This window comes from Bos grunniens, chromosome 9, assembly GCF_055505025.1.
Source record: "Bos grunniens cultivar Pamir isolate PY7600 chromosome 9, Bosgru_T2T1.0, whole genome shotgun sequence".
Lineage (NCBI taxonomy): Eukaryota > Metazoa > Chordata > Mammalia > Artiodactyla > Bovidae > Bos > Bos grunniens.
Window position 1 is genome coordinate 23,734,273 of NC_141173.1, and position 22,942 is coordinate 23,757,214.

The 22,942-nt window shown below is 41.5% G+C and overlaps 1 protein-coding gene across 10 annotated transcripts in view; it reads right to left on the reverse strand.

Annotated features, from left to right (window-relative positions):
- Positions 1-22,942, reverse strand: part of UBE3D (ubiquitin protein ligase E3D) — a 166,566-nt gene that overhangs the window by 53,885 nt on the left and 89,739 nt on the right. For all 10 annotated transcript variants that reach the window (XM_086316960.1, XM_086316959.1, XM_086316955.1 and 7 more), the window contains one exon: positions 15,804-15,942. In XM_086316960.1, coding sequence (XP_086173086.1) covers positions 15,804-15,942 — 139 coding nt within the window. The remainder of the gene's footprint in view (positions 1-15,803; positions 15,943-22,942) is intronic.

The following is a 22,942-nucleotide window of genomic DNA, read 5'->3' on the forward strand; positions in this document are numbered from 1 at the left end:
GATTTCCTTTAGGATTGACTGGTTTGATCTCCTTGCAGTCCAAGGACTCTCAAGAGCCTTCTCCAACACCATAATTCAAAAGCATCAATTCTTCGGCGCTCAGCTTTCTTCACAGTCCAACTCTCATATCCATACATGACCACTGGAAAAACCATAGCCTTGACTAGATGGACCTTTTTTGGCAAAGTAATGTCTCTGCTTTTGAATATGCTATCTAGGTTGGTCATAACTTTTCTTCCAAGGAATAAGTGTCTTTTAATTTCATGGCTGCAGTCACCATCCGCAGTGATTTTGGAGCCCAGGAAAATAAAGTCTGACACCGTTTTCACTGTTTCCCCAACTATTTGCCATGAAGTGATGGGACCAGATGCCATGATCTTCGTTTTCTGAATGTTGAGCTTTAAGCCAACTTTTTCACTCTCCTCTTTCACCTTCATCAAGAAGCTTTTTAGTTCCTCTTCACTTTCTGCCATAAGGGTGGTATCATCTGCATATCTGAGGTTATTGATATTTCTCCAGGCAATCTCGATTCCAGCTTGTGCTTCATACAGCCCAGCGTTTCTCATGATGTACTCCGCATATAAGTTAAATAAGCAGGGTGACAATATACAGCCTTGACGTACTCCTTTTCCTATTTGGAACTAGTCCCTTAAAGGAACAACATATGTATATATATAACTTATATATATAACAATGAGTTATATTGTTCCGTCTAGGTGAATACATTAGGAACAGCAGGAAACAGACAAAATGACTCTATGTACATCTACTTTCAATGCAACTTAGTCTTTTACCCCAACACCCTCACAGTACAAAAAACCAAAACCCAGAAACCAGGTTACCTGGCTAGGTCAGGGTCACAAAACCCAGGTGGTGGCAGATCTCAGACTAGACCCTGAGTGTCCTAGGAAGTCAGCCTTGCCATGAGCAGGAGAGGCTATCAGGGTTACATGGCCCAGACCGAGGGAAGATTCTAGGTTCACAAATGGCAGAGGAGAAGGACAACTCACAGAGATAACTGACACTTGGATTCTACCAAGCATCTCAGTGCAGAAGGGAACTATCATGGCAGAAGAAAAAGATAGAAAAACAGAAAACTACAAATTGTATGACTATGATTCAGTTTACTTCATTCGTTAGGGGCTGTGTTATGTGAAGATTAAAAAGAAACAGTGAAGGAAAGCGTAAAATAAGCTATTTGAGCTAGGTGTTCATCAAAAAGAAAGGTTTTCTTCCTGTACATTTCTCACTTCAGTGGGAATATATTCCATTATACTTAAGTGTTTCTCATCCTGGTTCTTGAAAGCCTTTTTCAGAGACATTTTGGATGTTTGTTACAATGCAGATGCCGGGATCTCCTTCAAGTTACTGAACCAGAATCTCTGAGGCTCTCACTAAGAAATCTGAATTGTGAGCAAGCTTCCTATGGACGCTGACATTTTAGAACTAGTTCACTTCAGTACAGTTCAGTCACTCAGTCATGTCTGACTCTTTGCGACCCCATGGACTGCAGCATGCCAGGCTTCCTTGTCCATCACCAACTCGTGGAGTCTACTCAAACACATGGCCATTGAGTCGGTGATGCCATCCAACCATCTCATCCTCTGTCGTTCCCTTCTCCTCCCACCTTCAATCTTTCCCAGCATCAGGGTCTTTTAAATTAGTCAGTTCTTTACATCAGGTGGCCAAAGTATTGGAGATTTAGCATCAGTCCTTCTAATGAATATTCAGGGTTGATTTCCTTTAGTATGGACTGGTTGGATCTCCTTGATGTCCAAGGGACTCTCAAGAGTCTTCTCCAAGACCACAGGTCAAAAGCATCAGTTCTTTGGCACTCAGCTTTCTTTATAGTCAAACTCTCACATCCATACGTGACTATTGGAAAAACCATGGCTTTGACTAGATGGACTTTTGTTGGCAAAGTAATGTCTCTGCTTTTTAATATGCTGTCTAGGTTGATAATAGCTTTTCTTCCAAGGAGCTAGCATCCTTTAATTTAACGGCTGCAGTCACCATCCAGTGATTTTGGAGCCCCAAAAAATAGTCTGTCACTGTTTCCATTGTTTCCCCATGTATTTGCCATGAAGTGATGGGACCAGATGCCACGATGTTAGTTTTCTGAATGTTGAGTTTTAAGCCAGGTTTTTCACTCTCCTCTTTCACTTTCATCAAGAGGCTCTTTACTACTTCTTTGCTTTCTGCCATAAGTGTGGTGTCATCTGCATATCTGAGGTTATTGATATTTCTCCTGGCAATCTTGATTCTAGCATGTGCTTCATCCAGTACAGCATTTCTCATGATGTACTCTGCATATAAGTTAAATAAACAGGGTGACAATATGCAGCCTTGAAGTACCCCTTTCCCAATTTGGAACCAGTCTGTTTTTCCATGTCCAGTTCTAACTGTTCCTTCTTGACCTGCATACAGATTTCTCAGGAGGCAGGTCAGGTGGTCTGGTATTCCCATCTCTTTCAGAATTTTCCAGTTTGTTATGATCCACAGAGTCAAAGGCTTTGATGTAGTCAATAAAGCAGAAGTAAATGTTTCTCTGGAACTCTCTTGCTTTTTCAATGATCCAATGGATGTTGGCAATTTGATCTCTGGTTCCTTTACCTTTTCTAAATCCAGCTTGAACATCTGGAAGTTCACAGTTCACATATTGTTGAAGCCTGGCTTGGAGAATTTTGAGCATTACTTTGCTAGCATTTGAAATGAGTGCAATTGTGTGGTAGTCTAAGCATTCTTTGGCATTGCCTTTCTTTGGGATTGGAATGAAAACTGACCTTTTCCAGTCCTGTGGCCACTGCTGAGTTTTCCAAATTTGCTGGCATATTGAGTGCAGCACTTTCACAGCATCACCTTTTAGGATTTGAAATAGCTCAACTGGAGTTCCATCACCTCCACTAGCTTTGTTCATAGTGATGCTTCCTAAGGCTCACTTGACTTCACATTCCAGAATGTCTGACTCTAGGTGAGTGATCACACCATCGTGAAGATTTTTTCTATTTATAGTTCTTCTGTGTATTCTTGCCACCTATTCTTAATATCTTCTGCTTCTGTTAGGTCCATACCATTTCTGTCCTTTATTGAGCCCATCTTTGCATGAAATGTTCCCTTGGTATCTCTAATTTTCTTGAAGAGATCTCTAGTCTTTCCCATTCTATTGTTTTCCTCTATTTCTTTGCATTGATCTCTTAGGCTTTCTTATCTCTCCTTGCTATTTTTTGGAACTATGCATTCAAATGGGTATATCTTTCCTTTTCTCCTTTGCATTTAGCTTCTCTTCTTTTCTCAGCTATTTGTAAGGCCTCCTCAGACAACCATTTTGCCTTTTTGCACTTCTTTTTCTTGGGGATGGTCTTGATCACCACCTCCTATACAATGTCATGAACCTCCATTCATAGTTCTTCAGGCACTCTATCAGATGTAGTCTCTTAAATCTATTTCTCACTTCCACTGTATAATCGTAAGGGATTTGATTTAGGTCATCCCTGAATGGTCTGGTGGTTTTCCCTACTTTTTTCAATTTAAGTCTGAATTTGGCAATAAGGAGTTCATGATCTGAGCCACAATCAGTTCCCAGTCTTGTTTTTGCTGACTGTATAGAGCTTCCCCATCTTTAGCTGCAAAGAATATAATCATTCTGATTTCGGTATTGACCATCTGGTGATGTTCATGTGTAGAGTCTTGTCTTGTTGGAAAAGGGTGTTTGCTATGACCAGTGTGTTCCCTTGGCAAAACTCTGTTAGCCTTTGCCCTGCTTCATTCTGTACTCCAAGGCCAAATTTGCCTGTTACTCCAGGTATTTCTTGACTTCCTACTTTTACATTCCAGTCCCCTGTAATGAAAAGGACATCTTTTTGGGGTGTTAGTTCTAGAAGGTCATGTAGGTCTTCATAGAGGCATTCGACTTCAGCTTCTTCAGCTGGAAGCAGCTTCTTTAGAACCAAAACCATTCATAATCCCTTCATCGGAGAATTAGTTGAACTCCATCTGCCCTCCAGGCCTCCCCACGCCCACTTCAGAGAGACTCAGCCCAAGACAGTGAGTGCCCTCCAATCAGAGGCTCCCAAGCCCTGCCAGGTCTTATCCCCCAGCCAGGCCCTGAAGGACTGAACTGGTTTAATTTGAAGATTTCTATATTTTTATGCTAAAACTGCAAACAAGTATTGCTCTGCTAATGAAAAACATATCAAATTTTTCTATCATCAGGATGTATTTTTCCCTTCAAAGTCACAGGGGAGGTGGGTAGTTACTGCAAACAAGAGACAGAGTGACTGACTTTCTGGGTTACACTTCTGTCAATAATGCCCAAGTCAGGGTACCCGGCCCCACCAGGCTCCCCTACCAAGTGGCAGCTTCTTGGAGTACAGGTCACGAGGTTAGACTATGGGAGGCCCAGACACTATCCCACTTTGCCTACAAATCCAACTCTTTCAAAGGGACAGAAATTTCTGAGGAGCAGGGTGTGTGGCAGGAGATACCGGTGCAGGCAGCAGCTGCCTGAAAGACTCATCATAGCAGCTGGAAGACCCGTGGGCTGGCTGACCCCAAGGGAAGCCTCCAGGCTCCTGCTGGGCCCCTCCATGTTTTCTCTAGAATGTGGCCAAACAGCCAGTATGAAAGGAGATGGAGGAAGCAGCATTCAAATTAAAGAACTGTATCAATCTAAGGATTCCTGCTTATTTCCCCAAACCACAGCATGCCCTGAGGGGCAGAAAGGAAGGATAAGGCAACATCCTTTCTGCATCCAAATTGCTGAGGCACTTCTCAGAAGACCGTTTTAAGGAGACAGATTGAAAATAGCCAGAGCAGTAATCACTACCTTTGAGCCTGGAGTCTTTAAATATAACAAGTGACACTCAACTCGGGATTATCTCTGCCCACTGAGGAGAAAAATGTCAGCAGGAAAGAAAGATGGTCACACCTCGGGACCTGAGGGTGCCAAGCTGAACCCTCTCGAATCTCTGGGACGTGCACGAGGATCCCCAGAGGAACTTTCATCCAGCAAGTGGCTGCCGTCTTGATGAGGGTCTGCCTGCCTCCTGACTCCATCTGCAGCAACCTCTGGATATCTGGAGTGGCTTCCAGCCTCCCTCCCCTCCATTCCTACCTAATGACAGGACCGTTGTTTATAAAGCCCCCGAAAGTCCTTGACAGTCACCAGGAAGGCTGTCTTCATGCCAGTGATGACAGAGGAAAAAGCAGAATACTGCCAGTAACAGAGTCCCAGCATCTCCAGTGAGGCCAACTTTATGCTAAAATATATTTTCTCTGTGTATATAAAGATATATATATAGAGAGAGAGACATTAACAAGAATTACCTTGTCAGTACTGCTGATGCCCGGTGATTTTAATTCCATTTACATTTTTTGGCATTTTCCAATTTCTTTTTTAATCATCAAGGTGATTATCTTTTTTATAATCATTTAATAAAACATTACCTTAAACGATATTAATAGCTATAATTTACCTAGATGTGAACATGGCATATGACAGACAAGGCCATTTATGTCGTGCAGTGTCTAAAGCAGACAAGAAGAAAGCAGTATAGAGTCAGAAACTTCTCTTTCTCTTCTTGGTAGCCCCTTTGTTGCAACTCATCTGTAAAGTTCTCGGGCCTCTGCCTACCCATTTGTTGGAGTCCTTGGAGACTGCATATATCTAAAAAAAGTTCCTAAGTTTAAATCACAACTTCAAACTTCCATACTAAACCAAATTTTTATGTGTTATTTTGTTTTCCTCCTCTGTTCTGATATAGATATTGAAACAGGTACTGAAAAAGTAGCCAGATGGTAATGTAAAATTATTAATTTCTGAACAGTTGAGAAGTTGAATAAAGTCAACCCTTGAAGAATATGGGGGTTAATTTGTGTATAACTTACAGCTGGCCCTCTGTATCCACAGTTCCTCTTCCCATCAGTGCATTTGACGAACCTCAGATTGCATAGTGCTGTGGTATTTACCACTGAAATATACTATGTATAAGAGAAATTGTGTGGATCAATCCCACATTTTTCAAGGGTCAACTGTATATGGTTTTTATATTATGGAAAGGGTGACATTTAAGTATCATTGGGTTTCTTAAAGTTAAAACCAAACTACATACAAGTAATATAATGAACTGAGAATTTCCTGCTCTGGAATAGTTTATGAGACCCTTGGTTAAGGTGCTTCATCAGCTTCACCTTTCCCCAATTGAGAGTGTATGATTTCAAACCCATCAAGAGCTGAGGAAACACCCTTGACCAAGCCTATCAAGTGGTAACAGACACACTCTATTAAAAGCTATTTTGTTTCTTCTCTTCTACATAATTTCATTGTCTTATGCAACCACATAGTATATACATAAAACTATAGTTTCATGAAGTTCAACGTATTTGCCAGGATCCATACAGCTCAGAATACTCCCATAGCTGAAGGCTGTGGTTCTCTAAAGGATGATATTAATAAAAGATACTGTTGCTGCCATATGGTAAAAATAAGATGTAGAAGACCCCAGACCATTAAAGGGGACCATTTGCTACTTTCTCTGATGTAACTGCCATGGGATGTAATACATAATAGCTTCAGAACCAGAAGACCTAGGTGTGAAACACAGCCCTGCATTTACATGCTGTCATGATCTTGCCTATCCTGCTTACCTTCTGCCTCCTTGATATCGGAGTTGTTTTGAGGATTTTAAAAAGGATAACGTTTGTGAAAATACTTGAAATTATTGTAGAATACAGCAATTTATCTGAGGAAGAAAAAGAAGCCTCAATTCTGGAGAGCTAAACCCTTTAAAACCTCATTCACACAGATTAGATGGTCTGGAGCAGTGGGTAGAGCTGGAGTTAGAGGTCAGGTGCTAGAGTGAAGAGAAGGGGTTTCTCCAACTTGGCACTCAAGGCCATGGAACAGTCCTGCCATCTCAGTTGGGTATAAGCTTTCAATAGACTCCCCTTGGGAATTCTCAGTGTGAGTCAACCCATCAGTTAGGAGAGAGACAGTTTAGCCAGATGTGTGCACTCAGTCTCTCAGTCATGTCTGACTCTTTGTGACCCCATGGACTGTAGCCTGCCAGGCTCCTCCCTCCATGGGACTTTTCAGGCAAGAATACTGGAGTGGGTTGCCATTTCCTCTTCCAAGGGATCTTCCCAACCCAAGGACTGAACCCATATCTCCTGCATTGGCAGGCAGGTTCTTTTACCACTGAATTACTTGGGAAGCTTCAGCTAGATGGCTCCCTCTATTACGGGAAGTCTTTGCCACATTACTGTCAATACCCAGCAATGCTGAATAGAGTGGGCAGCAGGTTGCAGACCCACAAAGCAATGCTCAGCCAGGGGCCTGCAGGGGGTCTGAACTGGTCCTGTGTGCCCTGTCAGGTGCTGAAGGAACATCTTATTTCTGTCTTTCTGAGCAAGGTGGCCCTGACCAGGAGGAGAGCCACCTAGTCAACTAAAGGGAGAGACATTCACCTTATTACAATCCATTGCTAAATCTGTAGCACTACTTCTTTCAGAGATAAACAAGTCTCTGAAGCACATGTGAGTGCTGTGTGCGTCATGGTCATCCAAATCTTTCAAGATTGGGCAGGACACTGTTTCCTCATTTGTGTTTTGAGAGCATTAATCCTATGAAATGCTCTGGACAGTCTTCCTGGTATCACATTTCAAAAATATTTTCTACATTCTTCAGCTAGAAGGGTCATATTGCCCCTTATACACATGAAAAGGCCCTGAAAAACCTTGAAGTTAAGAAAAACAAAATCTAATTTTATTTAACCAAACTTCTTTTAACAGGCAACATTATCTGGCAGTTAAGAATGGGAGGTATGGGTGTCTACAGCCAGGCTTTGAACCATATGTTCTTCCACTCACCAGCTGTATAAGTGTGGGAAAGTTAATCTCTCTGGCTCAGTTTTCGTGCCTGTGAAATGGGAATAATAATACATCTTCCTCATGGTGTTTTTCATGAAAATGAAATGAGCTAAAAAGTACAGATCGCTGAGAACAGGGTCTAGAATACAGAAAGCACTGAATAAATATTAGCTATCTGATGATTAACTGTTTTCTAAGACACTTACTTATATCCTAAGCAACTTGTGTCCCATGGGATAGGGAAACAGAATAGGTAAAATCACTTGTAGCACAAAAAGTCTAGCAGAAGAATCAGAGTTTCAGTCTCCAATGTCGACTTCCCCTTCCTGTTTTTTATTTATAAAAATAAGGTCTTTGGACTAGTTGATCCTTCCAGCTACAATAGCCCAAGATTCTAAAAAAGAGGCACAGAACCATTAAACCCAATGTCCCCTTCTCAGTCCTGGATCCAACCTGGGTACCTTCCAGAGACCTCGTTCAAATTTTAAGTTGCCATGGCAAGACTTCAGGTTAAGGAACCAGTTGCAGCTCTGCAAGATGAATGTGGAAACTGCATTCTGTCACCTCCCCGCAGAGCTCCGAAACGCTCAGCAGGGAATCAAACTGACAGCAGTTACAGTGGCAGCAGCTGCCACCTACCTGCTCCACAGTCGCTTCAGCCCCCTCAGCCTCAGTTTCTGCACCAAAGTATCACTCCAATTTTTCCCCTCTTGTGGTCTCCAGGGCCCAGAAGGTGCCTGAACCTGTCCACTGGTCACAGATACTGCATGCTCCTCCCAAGGGCCGAACTCTTCTTCGCATCTTCCTCATTTGTACAGAGCTCCAGGCTGTAATTTCAGATACTCATCTGTGCTCAATCTTGTTGACCTATCTCAAATTTGGACCTTATCTCTGGAGTCCACCCTGTCCCAGCAGGGGAAAGCTGCTGCTTCTGCCCCAAGGGTGTCCTGTCCACACCTCTGCTTTCTCCTAGTTTAGTCTTTTGGAATTTTCTAGAATGTCAGATGGCTACACCACTTTGAATTTTACTTGTGAATCCATCTATCCATCTCTGGCAAGCCAACCAATATTTATTGAATGATTCCTACATGCAAGCAAACTTCTAAGTTCTGTTGATGCAATGATGAGCCAAAACATTCTCCCTGTTCTCATCGACACATATTTTAGTAGAGGAAAACACTCAAACTCATGTCCATTGAGGCAGTGATGCCATCCATCTTATCCTCCGTCATCTCATTCTCCTCCCACCTTCAATCTTTCCCAGCATCAGGGTCTTTTCCAGTGAGTCAGTTCTTCACGTCAGCTGGCCAAAGGATTGGAGTTTAGGCTTCACCATCAGTCCTTCCAATGAATATCCAATGATTTCCTTTAGGGTTGACTGGTTGGATTTCCTTGCAGTCCAAGCGACTCTCAAGAGTCTTCTCCAACACCACAGTTCAAAAGCATAAATTCTTCTGTGCTCAGCTTTCCTTATGGTCAAACTCTCAACATCCATACATGACTACTGGAAAAGCATAGCATTGACTAGATGGACCTTTGTCAACAAAGTAATGTCTCTGCTTTTTAATAAGCTGTCTAGGTGGATCATAGCTTTTCTTCCAAGGAGCTAACATCTTTTGATTTCATGGCTGCAGTCACCATCTGCAGTGATTTTGGAGCCCCCAAAAATAAAGTCAGCCACTGTTTCCACATCTATTTGACTCATCTATCTGAAGTGGTGGGACCAGATGTCACGTTCTTTGTTTTCTGAATGTTGAATTTTAAGCCAACTTTTTCCACTCTCCTCTTTCACTTTCATCAAGAGGCTCTTTAGTTCTTTTTCACTTTCTGCCATAAGAGTGGTGTCACCTGCAAATCTGAGGTTATTGATATTTCTCCCAGCAATCTCAATTCCAGCTTGTGCTTCATCCAGCCCGGCATTTTGCATGATGTGCACTGCATATAAGTTAAATAAGTAGGGTGACAAAATGCAGTCTTGACTTATTCCTTTCCCGATTTTAAACCAGTCTGTTGTTTGTTCCATGTCCAGTTCTACTTGCATATACAGTTCTACTTGCATATGCAGTTCACCTGCATATAGATTTCTCAGGAGGCAGGTCAGGTGGTCTGATATTCCCATCTCTTGAAAAATTTTCCACAGTGTCTTGTGATCCACACAGTCAAAGGCTTTAGCATAGTCAACAAAGCAGAAGTAGATGTCTTTCTGGAACTCTCTTGCTTTTTCAATGATCCAATGGATGTTGGCAATTTGATCTCTGGTTCCTCTGCCTTTTCTAAATCCAGTTTGAACTTCTGGAAGTTCATGGTTCACATACTGTTGAAGCCTTGCTTGGAGAACTCTGAGCATTACTTTGCTAGCATGTGAGATGAGTGCAACTGTATGGTAGTTTGAGCATTCTTTGGCATTGCCTTTCTTTGGGATTGAAATGAAAACTGACCTTTTCCAGTCCTGTGGTCACTGCTGAGTTTTCCAAATTTGCTGGCATATTGAGTGCAGCACTTTCACAGCATCATCTTTTAGGATTTGAAATAGCTCAACTGGAATTCCATCACCTCCACCAGCTTTGTACGTAGTGATATTTCCTAAACCTCACTGGACTTCGCATTCCAGAATGTGTGGCTCTAGGTGAGTGATCACACCATTGTGGTTATATGGGTCATGAAGATCTATTTTGTATAGTTCTTCTGTGTATTCTTGCCATGTTTTCTTAATATCTTCTGCTTCTGTTAGGTCCATACCATTTCTATCCTTTATTGTGCCCATCTTTGCAAGAAATGTTCCCTTGGTATCCCTAATTTTCTTGGCGAGAGCTCTAGTCTTTCCCATTCTATTGTTTTCTTCTGTTTCTTTGCTTTGATCTCTGAGGAAGGCTTTCTTATCTCTCCTTGCTATCTTTTGGAACTCTGCATTCAAATGGGTATATCTTTCCTTTTCTCCTTTGCATTTAGTTTCTCTTCTCAGCTATTTGTAAGGCCTCATCAGACAACCATTTTGCCTTTTTGCATTTCTTTTTCTTGGGGATGGTCTTGATCACTGCTTCCTGTACAATGCCATGAACCTCTGTCCACAGTTCTTCAAGCACTCTATCAGATCTAATCTCTTGAATCTATTTGTCATTTCTATTGTATAATCGTAAGGGATTTGATTTAGGTCATACCTGAATGATCTGGTGGTTTTCCTTACTTTCTTCAATTTAAGTCAATATTTGACTTAAATTGACTTGTTCTTTCAATTTAAATTGACTTTCTTCAATTTAAGTCAATATTTGACTTAAACTGACTTGTTGCCAATATTTGGCAACAAGGAGTTCATGATCTGAACCACACATGATCTGAGTCCGCTTCTGGTCTTGTTTTTGCTGACTATATAGAGTTTCTCCATCTCTGGCTGCAAAGAATGTAATCAATCTGATTTCGGTGTTGACCATCTGGTGATGTCCATGTGTAGAGTCTTCTCTTGTGTTGTTGGAAGAGGGTGTTTGCTATGAGCAGTGCATTCTCTTGGCAAAACTCTGTTAACCTTGCCCAGCTTTGTTTTGTACTCCAAGGCCAAAGTTGCCTGTTACTCCAAGTAGCTCTTGACTTCCCACTTTTGCATTCCAGTCCCCTATAATGAAAAGGACATCTTTTTTGGGTGTTAGTTCTAGAAGGTCTTGTAGGTCTTCATAGAACTGTTCAACTTCAGCTTCTTCAATATTACTGGTCGGGGCATAGACTTGGATTATTGTGATATTGAATGGTTTGCCTTGGAAATGAACAGAGATCATTCTGTCGTGTTTGAGACTGCACTCAACTACTGCATTTTGGACTCTTTCATTGACCATGATGGCTACTCCATTTCTTCTAAGGGGTTCTTGCCCACAGTAGTAGACATAATGGTCATCTGAGTTAAATTCACCCATTCTAATCCATTTTAGTTCACTGATTCCTAAAATGTCTATGTTCACTCTTGCCATCTCCTGTTTGACCACTTCCAATGTACCTTGATTCATGGACCTAATATTCCAGGTTCCTAAGCCATATTGCTCTTTACAGCGTTGGACTTTACTTCCATCACCAGTCACATCCACAACTGGTTGCTGTTTCTGCTTTGGCTCTGTCTCTTCATTCTGTCTGGAGTTATTTCTCCACTGAATTCTAGTAGCATATTGGGTACCTACTGACCTGGGGAGGTCATCTTTCAGTGTTTTATCTTTTTGCCTTTTCTTACTGTTCATGGGGTTCTCAAGGCAAGAATACCGAAGTGGTTTGCCATTCCCTTCTCCAATGGACCACGTTTTGTGAGAACTCTCCATCATGAACCGTCCATCTTGGGTGGCCCTACACAGCATGGCTTATAGTTTTACTGAGTTAGACAAGGCTGCGGTCCATGTGATCAGTTGGATAGTTTTCTGTGATTGTGGTTTTCATTCTGTCTGCCCTCTGACAGAGAAGGAAAAGAGGCTTATGGAAGCTTCCTGATGGGAGAGACTGACAGATGAAGTGAGATCTGAAAAACAAGAGGACCCAGCCTTGCAAAGGTCTTGTCCAGAGTGTTCTCCTGCAAGCACAGAGAACAGCCAGTGCACACTCAGAGACCAGGACCAGATCAGGAAAGGGAGTAGGAAATAAGGCCAGTGCAGCTGGAACAGAGTGAGAGGGAGTGAGTAGATGAGACTGGGGACAGATGTTGCTGGCCCATAGAGGTCTAGATTAAGGAGCCTGAATTTTGTTCTCATTGTGATAGGAATCAACTGTAAGCAGGGAGTGACATGGTAAATCCATCCTTCTTCTTTGGGGCATGTGTTCCCAAACAATACAACTATAGTATGTGCTTAGCAATATATCAGTGATTCTCAACAAAATTCTACATTCTGTTTGCTCATCATCATACCAGGGATATTAAGATACTGGACCAGGGCTGAAGTGAAAATTATAACAAAACTACCCAATGATATCCCTGTTAGGCTGGGAATTACACTGCAATTTAAGAACTTAAGAAGTTAGAATTTCAGATACATTATTAGCTCTAATTAATAAGTCAGTCCTTCTGGGATTTGCTAGTGATAAGAGCTCAGGCAGCATTGCAGTCTGAATGAAAAACATTTTTACAGAAAAAGCAGGATTGCTCACAGTAACTTACTCGGCCTAGAAAGTTAGAGAACTGAAAATGTAACGATGGTATCTTTAACAAGTGTCATCCTACTACTTTATAGCTCTTGCCAATACAGGCCTTTAAAAAAAAAGTGTACTAAAGTGAGTTTCCAATTGAAAAGATCAATGCAGGCAACATTAACAGCCCCATTCCTTGCCATTGTAATAAATGATGAGGTAGGTGTTTCAAAGATGAAAAAGCAGAGCATCCCTTTCTAATCTTGACAGACATCCTACCCTGTTCACTGATCCTGTATCTTGGAGTGAAGACCTGCATGGGGAAGTTGATTCCTGCAGTGTTCCTGGTGAGTCTTTCCAGGGGTAGCAGCAGGGACAACATCTCTTTAGCAGACACTGTTCACGAACCTGTGCCTAGCTTATCTATACCACTGAAACTGGCAAAGCATGTGTGCTCCTGACAATCATATTTGGCAAATGGACTGAAATCAGTCACTAACAAGGGGGCAGTCAGTAATTAACATCCTGACGGCGAGAGCTCCTGTGATGAGAGGTGCCAGGAGCAAACGCTGATGGTACCTAGGGTGGGCCAGGCTTTTGTGCCTGTGTGTGTATGTGTGCTCAAGGTGAGATCCTCGAAGGGAGCTGGGTTTCCTCCATCTCCTGTAGAAGATATACAATTGGGCCTCCTCTCAAATCCCCCATGCCTGGCTTAGATTACTCTTTTACCTTTAATCTCTTTAAGACTTGTGTGGAGGATACTTTGTAATAAAACGACTCTCAATTTATATCACCCATGGATGACTGTTCTATCTCCCCAATAGGCTATAAAATCCTTCAAGTCCAAGTCATCTCTTTTGCTCCCCACTCACCTGTCATATAAAAACAACCAACAGTGTAGGAGGGAGTGAAATAAAACATAATTGTCTTCAGCCTCGCTCCCCAAAGATAACCACTATTAAGTTCCTTGCATCTCCCATAAAAGTTTGCGGGCAAACTTCTATGTTATTCAGTGTTCAATCCAAGGAGCAAAACTTAGAAGAAATATGGATTGATACATAGAATTTCAAATCAGTTCCGGTTCAGGGCCGTATGTGTGCACGTGTGCTAAGTTGCTTCAGTCTTGTCTGACTCTGTGACCCCATGGACTGTAGCCCACCAGGCTCCTCTGTCCATGGGATTCTCTATGCAAGAATATTGGTGTGGGTTGCCATTTTCTTCTCCAGGGGATCTTCCCAACCCAGGGATTGGACCCACATCTCTTAAGTCTCCTGCATTGGCAGGCGGATTCTTTACCACTAGCACCACCTGGGAAACCCCACAGGGAAGTAGACAAATAAATAATTATAAATTAGTACTAATTAATTATAAATTAGTACATCAGTACATAAAAGGGGTGTACATAAATTATACATAAATTAGTACATAATTAGGTCTTCCCTGGTGGCTCAGTCGGTAAAGAATCTGCATGCAATGCAGGAAACCCCAGTTTGATCCCTGGGTCAGGAAGATCCCCTGGAGAAGGGAACGGCAACCCACTCCAGTATTCTTGCCTAGAGATTCCCATGGACAGAGGAGCCTGGCAGGCTACAGTCCATGGGGTCACAAAGAGTCAAACACGACCGAGTGACTAACACTTCAAGGGGTATAGTGGACATTCCAAGGTAGATGAGACCACTCGGTTATCACAGCACAAGCCTGGCAAGTCCAGCTCTGTCTCTAACATGCTGGCTGTTCTCTGGCCAACTGACTCCATCTCTCTGTATCTCAGTTTCCTCTCCTACAAAATCAGAATCTGTTCTCTATAGTCCTTGAATCCAAGAACTTGGAAGTAACAGTTGAGTAATGATAAATACAAACAGGTATGCCACAGCCAAAGTCTGAAATGTGTTATCAGGAAGACAATCACAAAGACAATCAATGTAACAGAATTCCAGGAGAATACAGTTGCAAATTATTATGGAACAGTTATTACTATTTTTAACTAAATTCCTGAGCTGTAATTCACAGGAAAACCCACATCTTGTTTTAACACAGAGATGCACCAAACAATATCCTCTGATTCGGAAGTTATCTTAGGCCATCAGCAACTCTTCACAAGTAGAAACAACCACTCAGATTCATTCCTTTCTCAGCAATGCATGTGGCCTGCTCACCAGCAGTAGAGGGCTTGGGAATATTTTTCCATTGCTGAGAGTTAGACATAAGCTCAATAACATTTGGTAGCTACAGGGTCACACCTGAAGTGACTAGTCAACATCTGAATTCTCATATGCCACCTTGGTGACAACTAGCTGACTACCAGGGAGGGGGTCTTCCTAGTGGTCAGTCTACATGTGATGTTGTTTGACCACATCCAATACCAGAAGCACAGATAAATCTCAGAGGAGGGAAGGACTGGGACAGAGGAAAAGAGAGTGGGTAGAACATGATCACTGTTAATCCTCCATTCAGCAATGTGACTGCAAGCTAAAAGCAGATGACACTAATGATGGCTGAAAATCCTTGTTCTAGGACAAAGCTGGGAAAAGGGAAGTAGCATTCACAAGTGTCTTTGCTGAATGTTCTTGCCTTTTCTCTTGGAGGCAGGAAAGACGGAGATAAAGAGAACCAATCCTGGGGTTAGGGAGATATGGGTTTGGCCACTACTTGACAATTACCTTATCAGTTTTGAGGTTCCATTTGTCCATTTACTTAGAATGAGTCAGAGAAGGCAATACTTGCATTATGTTTATGATCATGTGAAAATGTACCTTTCCATGGGCTGTTCCTATGAAAGTCAGGATCCTTAAAACACAATGACAAGTCAAACTGTGAAATGACACCCTCAAGGAACCAGTCCTTACCTGGAAAGAATTCATACAGCGGAGGGATGGAGGCAGTGTGGCATTACTCTTCGACAGTATCAACAGCAGCTCCAGGCAGGTTGTAGAGGGCAGGGTGAGGGAGTGTACGCTGAGGTCATTTTCCCACAAGCTGGAGAGCCTGAAACACACAGATTTGTGCAACTTCGTCATTCCATTCAGCCAGAAGTATTTCAAAAATCTTATATAAGGAGAAAACTTTCTGCTGTGGGAGAGAAAGAGCAATGTACAAGAAACAGAAATAAAACGGTTATACTAAAAATTCAGAGAACATGAACAAGGCATTCTTCTAGTGCTTCTGATATAAAACAAATGAATAAGGCAATTTTTTTCAGGTCAACATCTCATACTCAAAGGTGAAGAGTCATATGAAATGCAGTCTTATTTGTGAGGGATCTATGCAGGGGGTGCTAATATAACACACCGAATGCTTCCTTTGTTCTATGTCCTGTCTCACATGCAGTATCTTGTTCAACCCCCAGATGCTATGACGTGGAACAATTGTTATCCCATCCTCCAGATGTAGAAATTGTTTCTGACCTGGATATGCCTTATGAAATATCTAGTTCTGCTTTTTTCAAATACTTAAAACGTGACAGAATCCTTTTATTAAAAAAGCTTGTAAAAGCCCTGTTCGTAATGCAAACAAGAGCAAAGCTGCTCTGTTGGAAGGGGAAAGGTCGGCAGGAGGCCTCACTTCATCTGCCACAGAGGCCCATGGGGCAGCTTTGCTACTCCCTGTGGAACCTGCTCGAAATTCCTCTCACAGCAACGTGAGGGAGCTGAGGGCTAGAAAAGCAGAGAGACTTGTCTGAAATGAGGCAGATGTTTAGAAAATACTATGGCTGGCTCTGGATCCTGGTTTCCTAACTTCAGAATCAGAAGGTGTTCTCTATAGTCCTTGAATCCGGGACCCCCATCTAGTGCTTAAGCAAAGGGAAAATCAGGAAAGCATTAGGAGAAAACAACACAGTAACAAGAGTGCGAGTCTTACTCTTATCAACTCTTCTATTTACTCAAGTATTTCCTGCCTGAGCCCCTAACCAAAGTGTCTCTTATCACTGTCTTAATTTTTAAAGAGAAACGTATGTGTATATTAAATAAATATATTTCTCTTTATATACACACACACACATACATCACATACACACATATATATATATATATATATATGTATTTGCCTTTCTCTAAACCTCTCTCTGTAAAGGCACCTTTAATGAAATCAATGGTGAATTCTGGAAGTTGAAAGAGCATCCGTGGTTGAGGGCATACAGGGTTAACACTTTATGTGACAAGTCACAGCAGATGGTTTAGCTATATGGTCCACAGGTTATTAGGCTGATGCATTGTTGATGTGTGGTGGGGAGTTAACTCTTCTCTGAAGCATCTGTCTACTAGCAGGACTGGAATACAACACTGTCCACTTTCCTAAAAATGGCTGTTTCAGCAAGCTGAGTGCCTTTTCTGTGTTTTAAAAATTACGATTTTATGTTTAATGGCTGTGTTATTCTTTCCACTTTTACTAATCATATAACATTCCCATATTTCACAGGAAATAAAAATCTTGCTGTCTCTGGTAAAACCCCAATGTCATACTAATGCAGTGGCTTGCAGCTCAACCTCTCCTCCACCCTCCTTAGGCTCCATAAACCACACTGTTCCTTTTCATTCCCTGAACTGATTTATACTACACATCCTGTGTCTTGCTCATACAGTCTTCTGAACCTGGAAGGTTGTTATCTTTCCTGGTGAACTTCTGTTCACCCTGCAAGATCCACTTAGGTATCACTTCCTTGGGGACATCCTCCTTTTTCCCTTACGAGAATTAACTACTTGCTTCACTCCACACTTGTACCTATTACAACACTTCACCACCACCCTCCTTGTATTCTTATCTGGGATGTGTCTACATCTTGGATTGATCCTAAATCAGACATGGAAACCACGGCCTATGGATTTCTCTAATTCTGCAGCTAGTGTGGAAATAAAGATTAGTGTTGTTTTTCCTCAGACACACCTAGGTATTGACTTTTTGCTGGCTAAAAGCAATAGCAATTTTTCACTTTTATTGTATATTCAATAAACAACTTAAGTTTTTAGGATCTATACCCCCTGGCCCATCACCCACAATAGGTCATTTTATTCTTGAGTTGAAAGGAAGCAGTGGCGCCTGCTTTTCATTGTTGTGTTGTGGTTGGTGATGTGCCCGCCTCCCGCTCTGAGAGACAGAAATGTCCTTGGGGCAGGGGAAAATCTGTCTGCTCTTTGAGACCCTAGTGCCTCACACATTATGAGCCTTCCATCTGTGTTAGTTGAATGAATAAACCAGTGGGTCCTTTGGTAGAAAGTGTTTAGAGGTTTTGACCCTTTTTTTTTTTTTGAGGGGTAGTGATAGTGGGGACCTTAAAGTATATACAGTAAACAGATATTTAAAAGGGAATCATTTTTATAGAAAGCAATGTTTTTATAATTTTCTAAATTTTGACTGTTCTTAGTCCATTGTTGTCACAGGGCTGTGTTACTTCTGTTTCTAAGCCAGGATTAGCTTTCTACAGTTCTTGTGGTGATAGCTTTTTGAAACTTGCTATCCGCACAGGAGATAGGAGAAAATAGCCATTACCTTGTTTAATCATAGTATTAAAGAGCTACTCCTGTACTATAAACAGGTTTTTGCCAAGTGTGGGTATTTCAGTTCCTTTTTGTAAATCCATGACATTTCTGTTTAATTCAGCAGTTTTTCATCAGGCAGGATCTGGTGACACTTTGCACCTGGCTAGAGGAGAAGACAGGGGAAGGCAATGGCACCCCACTCCAGTACTCTTGCCTGGAAACTCCCATGGACAGAGAAGCCTGGTGGGCTGCAGTCCATGAGGTCGCTGAGAGTTGGACACGACTGAGTGACTTCCCTTTCACTTTTCACTTTCATGCATTGGAGAAGGAAATGGCAACCCACTCCAGTATTCTTGCCTGGAGAATCCTAGGGGCGGGGGAGCCTGGTGGGCTGCCATCTCTGGGGTCACACAGAGTTGGACACGACTGAAGCGACTTAGCAGCAGCAGCAAAGCTATTTTTATCCTGAATTTTTTTTAAGTTTCTTGAAAGGGTCTTTGCTTTCTCTAAATTGGATCTTGCCTCAACAAGTAACTGCCTTGGAGCAGGAATGTCCCTTGGGGACTAATCTGCAAAACTTAACCCGGCTCATCCTGTAAGGATGTCCCAAGATGAAGGGAAAACTGCCACTTGGACCAGGGCTGCTGTAGCTCAGAGTTAAGGCTCCTGCCAATCAGAGATCATCTTCATGCCACTTTCACTTTTCATCATTTTCCACTCCTCTTTTGCCAGTAATTATATTTGCAGGAGTAAAGGGAAATGGTGAATCACACAAATAAATTGTTTTAGAACACAGTTAGCTTATGGTGAGAAAGTGCTCTCTATATTTATGCCTAATTTGGACAGGTTTTAAGCCTTAGATTGCTTCTGAGTGCCGTCTCACCTGTGCCTACCCATTCAGAGGGCCAGGCACTCTCTTGTTGGTTGTTGTCTCTAATCTATAGCAGCCCTGAAAGGCAGACCCATTAAAGTTGAGGAAACCAAAGGTCAGAGAGTTTAAGTGATGGTCCAACATCACACAGCTAGTGGGTGATGGGACCAGGATTCACTCATGCAGGCCTGATTTCAGAGCCTGCTGTCTCCCCACGATGTCACACTGAGGACACCATAAGCATTGTATCCTCTCTAAGAAAACCATGAGTAGGACCAACGCCTGTTTTTTTGTATGTGAACTCTTTAGTTGTAAAAGATACAGTTGAAAGCATCTTCACATTTCTGTAGGAAGTTAGTTTATTGTTCTTAGGCTGCTGCTTTATTATACATATATTCTAAAATGTAAGAAAAGTGTACATCCGTGGTGGATTCATGTTGATGTATGGCAAAACCAATACAATACTGTAAAGTAATTAGCCTCCAATTAAAATAAATACATTTAAATTTTTTAAAAAAAGGAAAAAAAAAAAAGAAAAGAAAAGTGGTAAGATGGGCATAGGGAAAACAGCCATATGCCATGGTAAGTGAAAAGAGTTCTACAGTGAGAAAAAAGAAATCAAGAGGTAACACAATAAATATAAGTGGTTATTTCCATGAGAGGAATATAATAACCTGGGTTTTACATTTTCTTCTTTCTTATTTTCCAAGTGTTATTTTTTATAATCAGAAACAAGTTATATTATAATGTTGATGTGATCTGTGGTACAGGAAAAAGAAATGTATTAATGCTGTTCTAAGGTGTCAACATACTGATAAATGGCTATGGTGTGATCCATCAAAGAGGACACTCAAATGGAAAATAAAATACATTAGTACTGTCTTGTCACCCACCAGCACGTCACCTTGGACAAGCCAAGTTTCCTCATGAGATCTTAGAGTTTACACATAATCTATCCAATGTATCCAGTCATCAAAATTTACACAAAAGGACACATTCAATCTCACAAATGATAATCATAGTGGAAAAAGACAGTAAGTTATACATGTTGTTAGGTTGATGCAAAACACAGAACCAAAGATCAAATTGCCCACATCTGCTGGAACACAGAAAAAGCAAAAGAATTCCAGAAAAACGTCTACTTCTGTTTCATTGACTATGCTAAAGCCTTTGATTGTGTGGATCATAACAAACTGTGGAAACTTCTTCAAGAGATGGGAATACCAGATTACCTTACCTTCTTCTTGAGAAATCTGTATGCAGGACAAGAAGCAACAGTTATAACCGATCATGGAACAACGGACTGGTTCCAAATTGGGAAAGGAGAATGTCAAGGCTATATACTGTCACCCTGCTTATTTAAATTATATGCAGAGTACAACATGCAAAATGCTGGACTGGATGAAGCACAAGCTGGAATCAAGACTGACAGAAGAAATATCAATAACCTCAGATATGCAGATAAACATCACCCTTATGGCAGAAAGCAAAGAGGAACTAAAGAGTCTCTTGAAGAAAGTGAAAGAGGAGCATGAAAAAGCTGGCTTAAAACTCAACATTCAAGAAACGAAGATCATGCCATCCAGTCCCATCACTTTATGGCAAATAGATGGGGAAACAATGGAAACAGTGAGAGACTTTATTTTGGGGGCTCCAAAATCACTGCAGATGGTGACTGCAGCCATGAAATTAAAAGAGGCTTGCTCCTTGGAAGAAAAGCTATGACAAACATAGACAGCATATTAAAAAGCAGAGATATTACTTTGCTGACAAAGGTCCATCTAGTCAAAGCTATGGTTTTTCTAGCAGTCATGTATGGATGTAATGGTAACCCACTCCAGTGTTCTTACCTGGAGAGTCCCATGGATGGGGGAGCCTGGCAGGCTACAGTCCATGAGGCTGCAAAGAGTTGGACACGACTGAGCCACTAAACAACAACCATGATGTACGGATATGAGAGTTGGACCATAAAGAAGGCTGAGCATGAAAGGACTGATGCTTTTGAACTGTGGTGTTGGAGAAGACTTTTGAGAGTCCCTTGGACTACAAGGAGATTAAACCAGTCAGGTCTAAAGGAAATCAATCCTGAATATTCATAGGAAGGACTGATGCTGAACCTGAAGCTCCAATACTTTGGCCACCTGATGGGAAGAGCTGACTCATTAGAAAAAAGAGGCTGATGCTGTGAAAGATTGAAGGCAGGAAGAGAAGGGGACAACAGAGGATGAGATGGTTAGATGGCATCACTGACTCAATGGACACAAGTTTGAGTAAGCTCTGGGAGATGCTGAAGGACAGGGAAGCCTGGCGTGTTCCAATCTGTGGTGTTGTGAAGACTTGGACATGACTGAATGATTGAATAACAACAAAAAGTCATTGTGGTTTTGTATTGCTGAATTTTGCTGTTTGATATTGGAATACATTCCTAAATACATGTGGCTATGTTATATATCATTTTAATGAACATTTCTTGCTTTATGTTTTTTTGCTAATGGCATTGTTTACCATTGTTAATTTTATATTTTAGACTATAGAAATGGTGTTAGACAAAAAGCAGACACAAGTGATTTTTTTTTAATCCAGTTCAAAATTGGTCATAAAGCAGCAGAGACAACTCACAACATCAACAATACATTTGGCCCATGAACTGCTAATGAAAAATACAGTGCAGCAGTGGTTCAAGAAGTTTTGCAAAGGAGATGAGAGCCTTGAAGATAAGAAGTATAGTGGCCGGTCATTGGAAGTTGACAATGACCAACTGAGAGCTATCATTGAAGCTGATCCTCTTACAAATACACAAGAAGTTGCCGAAAAACTCAATGTTGATTGTTCTATGGTCGTTTAGCATTTGAAACAAACTGGCCAGGTGAAAAAGCCTGATAAGTGGGTGCCTCATGAGCTGACTGCAAATCAAAAAAAAAAGTTTTTAAGTATTGTCTTCTCTTATCCTATGCAATAATAATGAACCATTTCTCAATCGGATTGTGAGATGCGAAGAAAAGTGGATTTATACAACAACCAGCGATGACCAGCTCAGTGACTGGACCAAGGAGCTCCAAACCACTTTCCAAAGCCAAATTTGCAACAAAAAAAGGTCATGGCCACTGGTGGTCTGCAGCCTGTCTGATCCAGTACAGCTTTCTGAATCCTGCCAAAACCATTACATCTGAAAAGTATGGTCAACAGATCGATGAGATGCGCCAAAAACTGCAATGTCTGCAGCTGTCATTGATCAAGAACTGGCCCAATTCTTCTGCATGACAATACCTGACCTCAGGTCGCACAATCAACATTTCAAAGGTTAAATGAATTGGGCTATGAAGTTTTGCCTCATCTGCCATATTCACCTGACCTCTTGCCAACTGACTACTACTTCCTTCAAGCATCTCAACAACTTTTTGCAGAGAAAATGCTTCCACAACCAGCAGGAGGCAAAAGAAATGCTTTCCTAGAGTTTGCTGAATCCTGAAGCACGAATTTTTATGCTACAAAAATAAACTTACTTCTCATTGGCAAAAATGTGTTGACTGTAATGGTTCCTATTTTGATTAATAAAGATGTGTTTGAGCCAAGGTATAATGATTTAAAATTCAGTCAGAAACCTCAAATACTTTTGTACCAACCTCAAAGTTATTCATGT